Source organism: Lipophrys pholis (genome assembly GCF_963383615.2).
Source record: "Lipophrys pholis genome assembly, chromosome: 22".
Lineage (NCBI taxonomy): Eukaryota > Metazoa > Chordata > Actinopteri > Blenniiformes > Blenniidae > Lipophrys > Lipophrys pholis.
In genome coordinates this window covers 16,219,242-16,234,720 of record NC_137644.1, presented here as the reverse complement: position 1 = coordinate 16,234,720, position 15,479 = coordinate 16,219,242, and the positions used below count along the sequence as shown (strand labels likewise).

General features: G+C 41.7%; 2 protein-coding genes across 2 annotated transcripts in view; one reads left to right on the top strand and one right to left on the bottom strand.

The window, feature by feature from the left end:
- cacna2d4a (calcium channel, voltage-dependent, alpha 2/delta subunit 4a) overlaps positions 1 to 15,479 on the top strand; it is an 85,101-nt gene that overhangs the window by 15,660 nt on the left and 53,962 nt on the right. The window contains exons 15-28 of the mRNA XM_080491886.1: positions 282 to 299; positions 973 to 1,050; positions 1,212 to 1,292; positions 1,370 to 1,444; positions 1,528 to 1,614; positions 1,780 to 1,851; positions 2,022 to 2,083; positions 2,200 to 2,267; positions 2,735 to 2,780; positions 2,914 to 3,011; positions 3,391 to 3,484; positions 3,640 to 3,732; positions 4,359 to 4,486; positions 5,840 to 5,908. Coding sequence (XP_080348012.1) covers positions 282 to 299; positions 973 to 1,050; positions 1,212 to 1,292; positions 1,370 to 1,444; positions 1,528 to 1,614; positions 1,780 to 1,851; positions 2,022 to 2,083; positions 2,200 to 2,267; positions 2,735 to 2,780; positions 2,914 to 3,011; positions 3,391 to 3,484; positions 3,640 to 3,732; positions 4,359 to 4,486; positions 5,840 to 5,908 — 1,069 coding nt within the window. The remainder of the gene's footprint in view (positions 1 to 281; positions 300 to 972; positions 1,051 to 1,211; positions 1,293 to 1,369; positions 1,445 to 1,527; positions 1,615 to 1,779; positions 1,852 to 2,021; positions 2,084 to 2,199; positions 2,268 to 2,734; positions 2,781 to 2,913; positions 3,012 to 3,390; positions 3,485 to 3,639; positions 3,733 to 4,358; positions 4,487 to 5,839; positions 5,909 to 15,479) is intronic.
- Positions 11,418 to 15,479, bottom strand: part of lrtm2a (leucine-rich repeats and transmembrane domains 2a) — a 25,263-nt gene continuing 21,201 nt past the window's right edge. The window contains exons 6-7 of the mRNA XM_080491895.1: positions 15,010 to 15,167; positions 11,418 to 13,808 (exon numbers count right to left, since the gene is read on the bottom strand). Coding sequence (XP_080348021.1) covers positions 13,285 to 13,808; positions 15,010 to 15,167 — 682 coding nt within the window. The 3' untranslated portion in view covers positions 11,418 to 13,284. The remainder of the gene's footprint in view (positions 13,809 to 15,009; positions 15,168 to 15,479) is intronic.

The following is a 15,479-nucleotide window of genomic DNA, read 5'->3' as shown; positions in this document are numbered from 1 at the left end:
CAACGTTTGGTAATTAAGTAAGTATTTTATTATATATGTATATTGCACAATAACAATATATTTATGCTATACCGTAAAGCCTCATTTGATACTACTTCAGTATTTTAAACTGAACGGCTTTATCAGATAAATCAGATAAATGAAGAATTCAAACAAATATTTCATCTTTGGTGTGTTCCCTTCCTTTCTTCGGTCTCCTATTTGCCTTCATCGTTATCGTTTGACATGTGGCTCATCATTTCATGATTTCTTTCCCCCTCTTCCTTTTGCCTCCACTTCAGTTCCCACATACTAAAGAGGTAAACGCGTTTGGAGCTGTGGCAAAACCTTAGAGAATAAATAGTATAGTAATGGTAATACCTTGCTTACCCCTTCATTTACAGTCAATAGTTAACTTTTCTTAGCGCTCCCTAAAAGTTGCTTGTTAGTCTGACTTTGCTGTTCACAGCCGTGTCCTCGATAGACTGGTTAGATTCCCTACCATAGTTATTGTTTTGATTTTTTTTGTTGAGACCCTGATATTTAAAGCTGTTTTAAAGTTGCATCCTAACTTTTCACTAATACCTGTTTTTACTACTTAAACCCATTTGGTTACCTTTGTGTGTAGATTGCATTGGCGTTGTCGTTTTTATTTTTTAAAAGTATAAATTCTGTATTGAAATTACGATTTAACAGATTTTATTTTACCTTTTTTTTTTTACTTGTTTTCTCTAGTTTAACATAGCCGTTTCGCTCAACATGCTTTTCCAAAATTAAATATCAGCATTTTATAACTCATTTTGCTCTTTTTTACATTTCGTTTAATAAATCTTTCAAAAGCATGTTTATTAAAACTTTTCATTGTATGACTTCAACTCCAAGATCGTTTTTTTTTGCGGTTTTTTTCCGTCCAGTCTGTGTTGCCCCTCAGCTACCTGCCCCAGGTTATTAACGGGAAAAGATTGAAATTACAGTGTATTTCTTGTGTCACAGCTGTTTAACAGTCAGGCACAAAGCTTGCTGCTGATGACCTCTGTGGCCATGCCCGTGTTCAGCAAGAAGAAGGAAACTGTAAGTACCTGCTACGTTTCCATGTTCGACACCGTGAGTTATTGCGTTTGTGAAATACGGGCCTGATCTATATCTTACGCTGTACACAGTGTTTCTATTTGGGCTTGAACTTTATTATAAATGTCCTTTTTCTTCTGTTTTTATTCTTACCCTTGTTGTAGTTGTCTCATGGGATTCTGCTGGGAGTCGTAGGAACCGATGTGGCCTTGAGGGAACTCATGAGATTAGCCCCAAGATACAAGGTGAACCATCTGGGACACAAACCGAGACGCACTCCCCCCACGGATACCGCGTTGACTCTGTCTCTCTGGTGTTTCAGCTGGGTATCCATGGTTACGCATTTCTCCTCACCAATAACGGATACATCCTGTCTCATCCTGACCTACGACCTCTGGTACAGACTTTTCTTTTTCTTTCCGTTTTAATGTTTTACTAATCATATACGCGGCAAACAACGGGTATCTTTCTGTGCGACAGTATAAAGAAGGGAAAACACTGAAGCCGAAACCCAACTACAACAGTGTCGATCTGTCAGAGGTGGAATGGGAAGACACGGAGGAAAAAGTGAAGATTACACACATTTACACACATTTTGGCCTTTTACTTCTGCTCTAAGTACCCAGTGTGTGACGTGTGTGTGTGTGTGTGTGTGTGTGTGTGTGTGTGTGTGTGTGTGTGTGTGTGTGTGTGTGTGTGTGTGTGTGTGTGTGTGTGCGCGTGTGCTTTCAGCTGAGGACGGCCATGGTGAAAGGAGAAACGGGAACTTTGTCTTTAGACGTGAGAACTTCAGTAGATAAAGGAGTAAGTCCTTTTTGTGAAAGTACTGCCGTGACTATCAGATCAGTGACTCCCTCTCTTGTATCTCGAGCTGGGTTTCTTTTTTACTTTTTGCGACGGTGAATTGAATGCGAACCTTTTTAGGTTTCTGCCTTTCTTCCTTTTCACACTCCGTCGACCTTTGTCCCTCACAGACGAGAGTGATGTTTTTGAAGAACGATTACTTCTACACTGTCATCAACGAGACGCCGTTCAGGTTCGTCTAACCTCTTAAAACGTTTACAAAAAATGTTGTTTGTGATCATAATGCTGTTGTCAGGAGCAAAGTTTATATAATTGAGGTCACACTCGTTTCCCTCTGTGTGCTGACAGTCTGGGCATCGTGCTGAGTCGGGGATATGGACAGTACATCTTCATTGGGAATGTCTCTGTTGAGGAGGGTAAGTGTCGGGGTTGTGATGGAAAAAGGAGGCAGCTCGTAGATCATGATCAAAATAAATGTTTTTACTTCCAGTTGTCAGATTTTCATGGTTATGTGAATGGACTCATTGACCAGGACCTATTAAGGGTGAGGAGGAAACGAGGGCGGAGCAATGAGGCACTAGAAATTAAGAGGACAAATTGACAGGAACATAAAAACACAACGTGAACCTGAAAAAATACGTCAACATAAAACATGAAACGTCCCAATGAGCTAAACATGGAACATAAACATACTAACTAGAAACTAAACCCAGCAACCATGAGGGAAAGCAGAGGGAAAAAATAAAAAAAATTAGTAAACAAGTAAAAAAAATAAATATATATATATATATATATATAGTAGTTGTACTATTAAGTAATTAAATTTTCGGCCACATATTAGAAGAAATGTTTTAACCCCTCTGACTACGCTTCTTTTCTGAAGGTCTTCATGACTTACTGGCTCCAGATTTGATCATAGCCAGCGAGTGGTGAGTTAAGCTTCCAGAAATATCAACGTTGCTGCGATTCTGCAGCTATATTTTATTCGATTATATTTTATTCTATTCTATTTTATTCTATTCTATTTCATTTTCGTCTAACGTTGCGTGGGTGTGATTGTAGGACCTACTGTGAGACTGACATCGACCCTTCACATCGCAAGCTGAGCCAGTTGGAGGCGGTGGTCCGTTACCTCACCGGCAAAGAGCCAGATCTGGAGTGTAAGTTGGAACTAAATAACGTGTGCGCTTTATCGACATATGGAAATAAAAACCTTCAGAGAAGACAACAAGTGAGTTGAATGCAAGTGAGAAATACAGAAGTATTCCATGCTGAATAATGACACATGGTGAGATATTAGTAAAGGACAGTTTTGACTTCTCCAGGTTTTATTTAGTTTATTCACACATAATATTGGATTATATTTAATCCTATATTAATGTTGGTAAAGTAGTGTTGACGATACTTTGTCTTTTTATTCTCTTTCCTGTCATTTTTAGTGCTTATTCCTTATATTTCTTGTCACATATAGCAAAAAACAGTTTTCCTCATTTTGTTTTTGTTTTTGTTTTTGTTTTTGTTTTTGTTTTTTTACAACAGGTGATGTGCAGTTGCTGCAACAAACCCTGTTTGATGCGGTGGTCACAGCTCCTATGGAAGCGTACTGGACCGCTCTGATGCTCAACACTTCTGGGTGACGGCACACACTGATAGAAATCAATCATATATTATCCCTCAAGCTACATTCTCATGCCTGTTTCTCTCTCTCTCTCTCTCCCTCTCTCTCTCTCTCTCTCTCTCTCTCTCTCTCTCCCTCTCTCTCTTTCTCTCTCCCTTTCTCTCTCACAGTATTGATGATGGGATTGAAACAGTTTTCCTGGGAACCCGTTCAGGCTTGATGCGATTCCAGAGGTACACTGGAATTGAGAAGAGAGTGGGCAAGTGAGTAATAAAACACACATTTTTATAGTAAATGTTGCCACATTCAATCTAAGTCTGGAAAATGAGGTGTATGTATATATATATATATTATTTTAATGATTTTTAAAGTGATGGCAATTTAAGAGCAGACTGCCCTCTAGTGGTCAATTAAAGCTCAGCCTCAGCAGTTTGAATGGAGTCCCTGATGCTCAGTTATTCTCGTCTTTGCATAAAAAGAGAAGTGATGATGAGCACTGCAGGTGATAATAGTTGGTGGGCATGGTTTCATCGTGTCATATTTTCTCATGGCCGTAAAATTAAGTCACAATGCGTTTAAATGTTAAAAGTCTGCAAAGCTGACAACACTTCTATTTTTTTTTTTAAAACATTATAAAAATACAGAAGTGTATGTAATTAGGTGTCTAGAGAAAATTAAAAAATTAACTACATAAACAATAACTTGCACTCCATTTTTAAGGTTGCTTAAAAATAGATTTTTTTAAGAAACAGTTGGTATTTCCAGACCTTTTGGGGATTATTAGTTTAAATGTCCAGCACTAGAAGGACACTTCTTTCAGGCCTTTTAATAGTGCCAATCTTATTTTGGATGTGGGTCCTTCTTTAAGCTTATTTGTGTTTCTCCACAGGTCTTTCCTGACCGACAAAGACAAAGAGAATATGTTCACAATGGACCATTTCCCAGTGTGGTACCGCAGAGCGTCCGAGTTTCCTGCTGGACAGTTTCTGTACTACACGCCCAGACGGGAGACCCGAGGTAGAACACACACACACACACACACACACACACACACACACACACACACACACACGTTCCTGGTTGTAAACGTTCAGACACACTTGTGTTTTTCTAGAAGGACGGATCTCATCTCCAGATTGGTTCACAACAACTCTCATTATGTTTCACATCATCACATCAAACTAACTCCATCTTTAATTGTATTCTAGCTTTGAAAGTCAGAAAACGGATGTGATTCCTCGTGAGTCTTCAGTATTTTGACCTGTCTGCTTCTGGACTGAGTTTTGTTTCAGTCCATTTCTAAGGCGGTTTAGAAAACAAAGTCAATCCTGACCAGTTAAATGTAATTATGAGTAAAAATAGACAAGTGAATGACCTGTCTCAATGAACTGATACACAGTTCTCATGTCCTCTTGGTTTTAAATTATATAAAGGTTAATGCTTCATAACACAGATGGACTTTGATGGTCGATATCATCAAGAAAAAAAACCAATGAATATTTGAAACACACTTTATGTCCAGTTTCTTACATTTTCACTGTAGGTGTGTTGTTTCCAGATGTATTCAGAGACTATGAGGCTGACTATAGTGCCACCTTGAGAGCAGAAGAGGTGGAGCTCCAAGCGGAGGAGGGAGAGAGAAAACGGAGGGAGGCAAAGGAGGAGGAGGAGGAGGAGGGTAGAGGAAAACTGTTACAGATACTTGGCATGCCTCCTGTGTTTCGCTGCTCCTTCTGTATTTTCCACATCCCTGAATTTCAATATGATGAGAACTGAGGTTCACTGACTTCTTCCGGTGTCGCTCGGCCTTTTTTCTTCTGTCTTTGTCACTTGCATGAGCATGCAAATGAAACAAGGGATCCTCCTCTCCTCTCTTAGGGTGTCAGTAGAGATTCTTTATTTATATATATTTCTCATTATTTGTCCTCCCATGTCATTCCGTATCACAGACGGATCCATGATCTTTCAGTTATGAAGGTGTCATTTGATTAGCTCCCGTAATCTGCATTGCGAAACGCTTAGAAATGTTAATCTGGCTGCTGGGCATCTGCTGGGCTGCATGGCAGTGATTAGACTCATTGAATTTATTAAATATTACCTCGCCGGTCCAAGTCAAGCTGTCACCCACATATTTTCCCACCACATTCTGGCGTCACTTCAGCTGTCACTATTCCTGTGAGCGCTCGCAGGCTTCCAAACATGTTTTGTTTAGTTTGTTTGTTTTTTTTTTTTAAAGATGTGAGAAAATAAATAGTTCAGAGAAAAGCTCTCCTTCTCATTTATTCCGCACGCCTGAATGAATGCATGCACATAATTTTTTTCGATTATACTTCATGTGCACTGATTGTGTGTCTTGTTTTAATGCGCCAGCTGGGAGGATCGTGATCGCCACCACGGCGGTTACTGTGACGGTGGGGAAGAAAACGGCCATCGCCGGAGGTAGGGTGACAACTTTTGCTGGAATACAACAGCTTGTCTTTACTGAAACTTCATTATCTACCCGTCACACTTTATTTTTTAAAACTCTCTAGCAGTACTTTACATATTTATATAGATATAATACAATAGTCTTCATTTTGTTCTCGACTTTCCTCCTTCAACCTTTCACACTTGTTTGCTTGTCACTTGGTAAAAGTGTTGCCTGCTTCTAAGCGAGATCCATTTAATCTGCTCGCTGGCAGCGTCGCCGTCCACTCAGCATTTTCTCCATAAAAGTTGCTGAGATCTGTGGAATACTTTGCCATATTTACTGGGTGTTCTCCCGAACCGTCGTTTATTAATATTCATATTGTCGTTTTTCTTGATGACATTTTTTTTTAGACGAATACATGAGGGAAAATATTTGGTTGTGTCTCTGCTCCAGTGGGAAGTTTATATAGAAGCTTGAGGTATTTCAGCTCGTCGTTTCAAGCTTTATGGGACTCTTACCTGATTTGTGGCGTTACTTTGTCCAGAGGAGCTCATCTATGATGAATATGCTCATGAGACGTGGTTGTGAAAGTGAAGCAGAACTGATGTGTTTACTTGCTGATTCAGGTTTCATTTATGCAGAAAGACAGAAAACTGGAAAAAAAAACTAAACATAAAGACGTGGCCTATTTCCAAAAATGTATAAATTATAGTATATTGTTTAACTGAGTTTATTTCAAGGCATAAAAAGTCAAATACATTAATGTTTATTTAAAATGGAGGTATAAAGTTATTTTTTAATAGAATATAGAATTTGTCCGAGGTGTGGAGATCATGTTATGTTTGGAAGCGCAAAGCTGCATGAAGTTAGAATAAGTTTAAAATAAATTGTTGTGTTTGGGATTCTTTCCTCATTTCCCCTTTTGTTTTCTCTCTGCCTATTTAAAAAAAAAAAAACAACAACATTATTGTACTTTTCTATTATGTTGTGTTGCGACATGGAGATGGAAATTCAAATGCATTTTGTGTCTACAAGGTATAAATGAGCAGAAATATTGACGTTTAATCATCTTGAGTTGTTATGAGATTATGAGGATTTCCCTAAATTGAATGAAGTCAGTTTCTAAGAACAACTTAATCCCAAATCAGTTGTTGGTGTTTTTCTCTCTGGTTTGAAATAATCAGTTGTTGAAAGAACAGCAGGATCTAAAAGCGTTTTTATCCTTTTGTACTCTGTTTATTATGAGTAGAGTAGGAAATCTAATACGAGACGTTTGACAGGGTTTTGGTGGTCTTGATTTATTTTGGGGGCGTTTTGTGGTTAATATATTTAAGGATCCTCAGATGTGAGACATGAGGCTCATGTCAAATGAAACTGCTTTCCTTAAAGCTGCTTGACTCCAGCAGGAACACAGGAAGTGACTGTTTCATCGACTTGCTTTCTGACGTTTTACATAACGTACACACACCGCTCACTGTGTTTCACCCTACTTTAGCCTTTTAAACCCACACACACACACACACACACACACACACACACACACACACACACACACGCACACACACACACACACACACACACACACACACACACACACACACACCCAAACACGCACACACACTCTTTGCTTCGCTGCTTTCCTTCTAAGCTGTCAGACCTGCCTTTCTTACCCTTCGTCTCACCTTTTTTTTCCTTCTTCCTCTTCCTCTCCTTTTCTCACTCATGTCATTCTTTCGATTATCCCTTTGCTCTCCGTCTCTTCACTCGCTTTTTCCCGCTGGAAGCACAAGAAAGCTTTCTTGTTGAGAGCGACGTTCACCTCTTGAACAAAGTGGGATCAAATATTAAGAAGCTGCCTGGGTTAAGGACATGCTCACATGCACACACACACACACACACACACACACACACACACACACACACACACACACACACACACACACACACACACACACACACACACACACACAAAAAGCTCCTTCTGCCCGTGTGTTTTCATATGTTGTGAAGTCAAAAAATGCTTTTAAAACACAAACAGTTTCTCTACATTCAGGTTTTTTTTGCTCAGCGAACAAACTTGTCTGGGTTGGTGTTATGTAACGGACTGACGATCTCAGTTTTGCTCCCATGTTGCAGGATGTTGTAATTGTGTTGAGCAAAACATTATAGCCTGTTAAGTATGACAAAGAAGGTGTTTTTTTTCTTCTTTTTTTTGTATGTTGCTGAAAACAAATCATATTTAAAGTTTGCATTTCTAAACATGAAGCTGCACCGTGGGAGTAAATGTCATGTTTTATGAATACATGAACATGTATGAACGTTTTCATCGTTTTTAGGGGACTGTTAAGCACTGACGCTTTGTACAGACTACTGGAGCTTTGTTATGCTCATAAACAGAGAGAGCACAGTGGAGAAGAATCACTCTTAATTTTAACACCGGATGCTTGTTGAGCTCCTGTCTTGGTGAGGTTACATTTACATTGTTTTATATATTTTAAATTGATTTTGTGTTAAGGCTGGATTACTGAGTTATTCGGGTAATTAATTCATATTCTCTATTAATTTGTCCGGTAAGACTTTAAAGGAGAACTGTTATTCTGTTGTCAATACATAGGAGGCATACTCTAAATACATTTAAATCCTGCTGCATTTTTTAGTACATTTCTATTATAAATATGTTCACCTTATGGAGAATATCCTTTGTGCTCATCTCCATCCATCCATCTATTTTCTATATTGCTTGATCCTGTCATCAGTCCATCACAGGACTACCACACACACTCACATTCACGCCTAGAGGCAATTAGGGTCACTAATTTACCACCTATCTGTGCTTGGGGGGAACCTTTGGGGTTTGCATGTTCAACCTGTGTGTGTGTGAATGTGTGATATGCCAATAACCTGACCAGGCCGTATCCCTCCTCCAACAATAGTCACTGATCGGCTCCTGCACTCCCATGACCCTGAAGGTGGATGAAGTGGTATAAGTAATGCATGGACTTCTAAACGTGGGAGGAAAACAGTTGTGATTCTGCCCATGGCCATCAGGTGGCAGTGTTCATCTGAACAGAAGTTGGTCACTTTCCAGTGGCATATGGGTGAAATGTGTGTTCAGCTTCTGTGCTCTTCTGGTGGCAGATTTAATTTCTCCTCCTTTTGATGAAGGCTGAGAATTTTGTATTTACAGCCGTATTGTAATGAATTTTGTCAGCGGCTCATCCAAAGTCAGTCAACAGTGACTCCCAAAAAAAAAAAAACCACTGTGTTTATACTGTTCTAGGGCTCAGCTATGGATTAGTATATCTCTGTGGCAGAAGTGACAGGCTGTATGTAAATAAACCTAATACGCTCCTTCTGACAGAGAAGCAAACTGAGAGAAAGCAGCAGAAAGAACGATAAGTAAGTAAATAAAAAAACACTGGGAGACAGAAAAAGGAACGAATAAAGGAAAGAGAAGATATTTGACATGAAGGAGGAGGAGAGTGAACCGTGAATGGGGATTAAAAGTGGGCTAAAATTGGAGGTAAGATAGGGGAGGTGAAACAGTGCTAAAAGAGAGACAACAGCAAGGACAGAGCAGTGGATAAATAGGGCAGACACCAGAGAGGAAAGGATAAAGGGGTATAAAAAAAACTGAATGAAAGGAGAAGAGGAGACAGAAAGATTGGGGTGAGATAAGTGAGAGGGCAGGAAAGAGGAGAGAAGATAGAGTGTAAAGGACAAACAGAAGATAAGGTTCAGTGTATCTTGTTATCATGCCTGAATACACTTTAATTCAGTATTTTATTCCATCTCGACTTCTGCCTGTTTCTCGTGTTTTCTGCCTTTTTCATTGACCCAAATGTATATATTCGATTCCAGTTTTGAACAACAAACACACATTCAAAATTATTTCGTCTACAAATTTCAAAGCTTGGTCCGAATCCATTTTATTTATTCCCCTCAACATTTTGTCATTGGTCTGTATGTAAGTTTGACATCGTTTATGTGATATGTTTTTATTGAAATCAATGCATATTGACCATAAAATGCTTCACAGCATCATCTTATCATCATCATTCTCAATAATAACAATCATCATAATAACACAACATGCCATAGATTATTGTCCGAGGCCCTCCGTCGTGATAGCTGCTGCAGTCTTTACGTAACAAACTATACTTTATTGTTCTTTACACATACAAGCTATAGGAACAGGATAGAGCTAAGATGCTTAGCTACCACCAACACAAAGAGCTGCAGACCCGGGGGGGTCGGGGTGGGGGGGGGGGGGGGGGGGGGTCGGGGGGGCGGGGTGACAGTAAGACGTTTCTAAGATTCATAGACAGAGTTTAGCAGCCACTTTTTTTTTCTCTCACTGCCCCGGAGACTCTGAAGTTCAAGGCTACATTAATATTTCCTCCTGAAACACGTGTACATGCGTCTCATGAAGGTGCCCAGAGTGACCTCTATATGGAAATTACTTTTAACCGCTCCTCACGTGGAGTCGTGTCACCAGGCTACGTAATGCATGTGGGTCATTATTGAGCTTTTACGTCCCAGCAGCACCGTCGCTTACAAATCGACATTATCACTGCTAATGCGAGGTGAATCACGATGTTCTGTGTGGCTGCACGTACAGATACAACACCTGGTTGAGCTGAATGTGCTCAGTGGAGTTTGTTTTTCTGACAAATTATTAACAAACCAGAAGATCTCTAATTAATGACAGTTTTAAGCAATTAACAGATGTTAAATTGTCATTTTTTTCACTGTTTTTCACGATACCGATGGTGGTAATAGTAACCGATTGAAAGCCGTATATGTCTTTTGTACAGATGTAAATGTTCTCCCCAACATCTGGTGACCGAAAGTCTCCATTAATCCATAAGCTGTATTCTAATAGCCTTTCTTTTTGGAGATTTCTTTCGGTGTAATATGAAACAACATCATGCGATATCTGAAATTTGTGCAACTTTATCCAGATACGCTCACTCTCCGTTACATTCTCAGAGGTCGCCTCGGGGCCCTTCCACACGCTCTGTCCAAACTCTTTCTATGTGTCTTTACAAACTCTACCGACTACGCGACACAAATAAATGGACACAGCGAACAAACAGTACCGAAGTATTCAAAACCTAAAACAAAACATAGGACCCATTAACGCAACAGAAGACACACACACACACACACACACACACACACACACACACACACACACATCATGAATCGACACAGGAAATCCATAAACAGTCACAACAGAAATACCTCAGGGTCGAGGGGCCCACATACCATAAAGACGAGTATAATGATATTTACCTGCATCATCATCAGGTATAAGATAGAACACACTATTAATATAGGTTTGTTTCCAGCCAATCAAAAATTCAAAGGGAGCTATAGCTTTATTGTGGGAGGGGTAGAGGGCAATATGCAATGAATGCCACTTAAATCACCGAGGAGACAGTTGACAGTTGTTTCCTTGAAACTACAGACGCAAATGAGGACATCAGTGAAATCACAAGGCAAAGCAAATCAACACTATTTTTTTTTTCTTTTGTGAATCGGAGAGGAAGAGTGTTCATCAGGCAAATTTATCTCAAATAAGCAAAAATACTTCTTTTTTTTTTTTTTAAACACAGAAACTCTTTGGCAGATGCAGATTTAGTTTATGTTTGGGTGACACAAGTTTCATTGCATATTGCAGACCTTGTAGGACAAACACAGGGGCAAGAGTCTGGAAGGAAAGGGGCCGAGGAGGAAGTCTTTTGGAAGTGAGAAAAAGCTTCCGCGGATTAGAAAGATGGATCGAGAAATAAAGGGATGAGAACAAGAAGAGGAGGAGCACAGCAGCGTTTCTCATTTCTCCTTTTTGTAATCTCTCGTTATAATCCCACTGGGCAATTTGTCCATTTTAGAAAGGGAGAGAAGGAGGAGGGACAGCAGAGACCAGAGAAGATCTGATAAGGAAAATAAAGTGCAGGAGTCTTAAATTTGTAGTCCTTACATGAATTTATATAGTCCTTGTCAGGAAGCAAGAGTTCTCTGAGATTGTTGTCATGTGATCCATTAGCAAACATTCACCTCTGAGTGGTGAAGACGACTTTGTCTTTGTTCCTAAATTCCCAGTCAGTGTGTTAAAACCTTTTTCACCATTCAGAAGGTAAATCCACATAACACCAGAAAAGACATTTGAAGGCTTTGTTTTCCATGTTGGGAGACCTTTAGTGCTGTCCGGATAGTTGCCATACGCATTGAACAAGCTTCAAATAAGCAACTGCCTCCGTCTGAAGAAGACAAATAGACTCGAGGTCAAATCCCAGTCAAATGGTTTGTTCCTCACTGAGCTGATCAATACGACCCGATGCAGAATTCTGCAGCACAGTTCCACTGTGGGACACTTCAAGGGTTTAATTAGTCCGGAGACGATCCAGAGGAAAAAGTCACATGTGGTCCAAACAGCAGGAGACAGCCCCCCCATGACATCCTGAATTTAAAATGCCAAGTGATCAATGGCTGATCATTATGCCTTATCTATATGACTCAAGAGAATTTTGCGTGTTTGATTTTCTCATCAGCACTTGATATATTCCCATTATTCAATCTGTTACAAATCAGTGGGGAGGCTTTAAGCAAAATTGCAGCTTAATACTTTCTGACAAGATCCTTCCCTTCTTTCAAATTTCTTCACATCAGCGAGAGGAGTTCATGAGAAAACCAGAGGAGGATTAGGCTGGAAGATGGTGATGGGTTCTGGGTGGAAGTCCTGGTTTCAGGAAGGATCAGGCTACAGGCTTTGGAGAGGTGAAGGAGGGGAAGGAAAAAAACAAGAGAGCGAGAATGGGGCACCCACCTAAGACCAGAAGACTCCTTATGACTGGGAATATTGGTCCGATCAACAATAAACTATGAATCCCTGAAATTTCAGTCGAGGTTTACAAATACGTACTGACTGCACAGCCTGAGTGTTCTGTAACAGCTTAAATAAGATGTTTCACAGGAGTGCCAAATCATTGTCTCCCAGCCAATATAATATAATATAATGGTAAATTCAGCAGCAGCAGCAGTAGGTGGCTGGTAGGCGAGTTGGAATAATGATCGGTAACAAATACTGCAGTGAGATCGGGTCCAAATGGAAGAGACAATCAGGGGCAGATAAGGTAGGTGTGCGAGGGAGTCATGTTGGGGAGAGGGACAGAGAGGGAGAAGGTTAAAAATAGATGAAGGGCAAAGAAAGGAAGACAAAAAAAACAAAACAGTGGAGGAAGAGAGGTGTCAGTTGGGGAGTCGGAGGGAGAGATCCTGTTGCTGTCTGTGTACAAAAACAAAGCTCTTCCCTCTTTCTCCGCTTTGAGCCCTTTTAATTCTCACCCCCTTCCAGCCTTCGCTCTATCACGCGCCAACCCTCCCTCGTGCCTGCACTCCTTCAGGCCACCGAGGAGATCTGTTTCTCCTCCCTGTCCTCCCCGTCAGCGTCCCCATCTCCCATCAGTGGCTGCCTCTTCTTCAGCTCTCTCTGGTACTTGGCCATCAGGGACGCGTAGATGCAGCCGTAAGCCGCCGCGGCCACCATCATGATGCAGACGATGCCGCACACCACACCGGCAATCACCACCGTGCCGATGGCGCGGCGTACGCTCACGGGCCGGTAGCGGGCGCGGACACAGTCCGACGGGGCGTCCCCACCTCCCCCGGTGCTGGAGGAGGCGTCATCGCCAGAGTTGCCGCTGTTGTCGGAAGTCGACGTCTCTCCGCTGGGGTTAAGAGCGTTCCTGCTGCAGGGAGGACCGCCTCCTCCTCCTCCTTGTCCCGAACGGGAACCGTCACCGCCTCCCCCGTTCTCGTCCTCGAGTTGGAGGCAGTAGTTAAACATTTCCACGGGAACGCCGCGGATGTCTCGCCCACGCAGATCCTTTGGTAGCGTGCACTCCACCGCATCCACCTTCCCTCCTGACAGAGAGAGAACAAAGTGCAAAAGGCGGGAGGACGGGGAGAGGTCATTTTCAAAATGCCTTACGCCTGTAAAGTACTTCCAATTAACTGAAAGACGGGGAAAGACAGCGAGTGCTGGTTGTGCCAACACTGGGATGAGTCATACATCACTTAACACACACACTCACACACACACAATTTGCTCTACCCTCTACATTAAGTTGGCGATAGCCTCAACTAATCTTTTCTATAATTCATGGGATGACATGACTAGCTTCAGCACCAGTGGGTGTGTGAAGGGGGGGGGGGGGGGGGGGGGGATATCTTACTCACTAATTCCCACAGGCGGCAGCTGGTTGGGGGGGATCTGCTTTGTTGTGATCATATGCTTGCATGTGTCTCCAAACATAGCGTTCCTAGTTAACAAAGTCATAGATCTGCTCCCTCAGATAAGTTAAGCCACAGAAATGGAGCGATGAAGGTGCGACGGCAGAAGGACAGAAGGTCCGAGACGCTTTCATCTTGATGTGTGGCACAGAATTCCCCTTCGCAAAAGTTACCTTCATTCCAAATACCTCTTAATATTACAGCTGTGCGTGTTGTAGCTGATAGAAGACAACACACGCCTCTGCCATCCAGTTTTTCAAACTCTCATTCAGAGTCTCGTTTATTATCAGATATCTTGTTGATGGTCTCTTCCCCGAACGGCGACTGTCAAGATTTCATGTAAACTATGAAATTGACATTGTCAATTGTCAGTTTTTTTGGTCTTAAACGGACAAAACCGAGCCGGAGCAGAGCCACGGCGAGGCAGAGGAGAGGAGAACGGAGCCGAGAGGAGAATGGAGCAGAAAAGAGAAGAGATGCTTCGTTAGCAGGGCAGCCGAGGCCTAAGGCGCCGAGGTGAATGTAGATTTTCACACATGACGAGAGCGCACAGAGCAGCTGTGGTTATCTGATGTACTAACAGCCTGCAGAGACACGTGGATACAGTACGGAGAAACACACAATGAGCACGGTAATGTGCAGTCACACACTGAGCAGTTAGACTTCATCGCTCGAAGCGCAGGCTCGCACGGATGGGAACCCCCCCCCCCCCAATCTCAGGGGTGAACTTGTTATCTCCAGTTTCTTCCCACTCTCTCATGACTTTTGTGCCCCTTTGCCCGATCTCCTAATTCAAATCAAGCACAGCCCCTGAGATAAATCCAGCGTCTACCTCTGTACAGCAGCCACTCCATCCAGTGTTTGAAGTCACGGAGGTTGCAGTCACATTCCCAGGGGTTATGTCCCAGTTCCAGGTGTTGCAGGTTGGCCAGCGGTTCAAACGCCGCCCTCTCTAATCCATGAAGCCTGTTTCCAGCTAGAGACAGCCACCTGAAAAGTCACAACAACAACAACAACAACAACAACAACAAATCAATGGCATAAGAGGAATCGGATCCGAATCGCATTTTCAACTGGTATTTTGCTGAAAAACGTATTTTGGGAAATAGTCATTATTAATCTTGGCTTGAAATATTAGTTAACTTGAGTAATTGCTTCCATACTAACAAGGGCATGTCCATCACAATCTCATAAAACACATTAAAATAGTGAAAATGACGATGATGCATAACAAACATGCTAAATATAGTCTTTATGCGGGGGGGGGGGGGGGGGGGGGGCTGGTTTGCTTTGACCAACCAT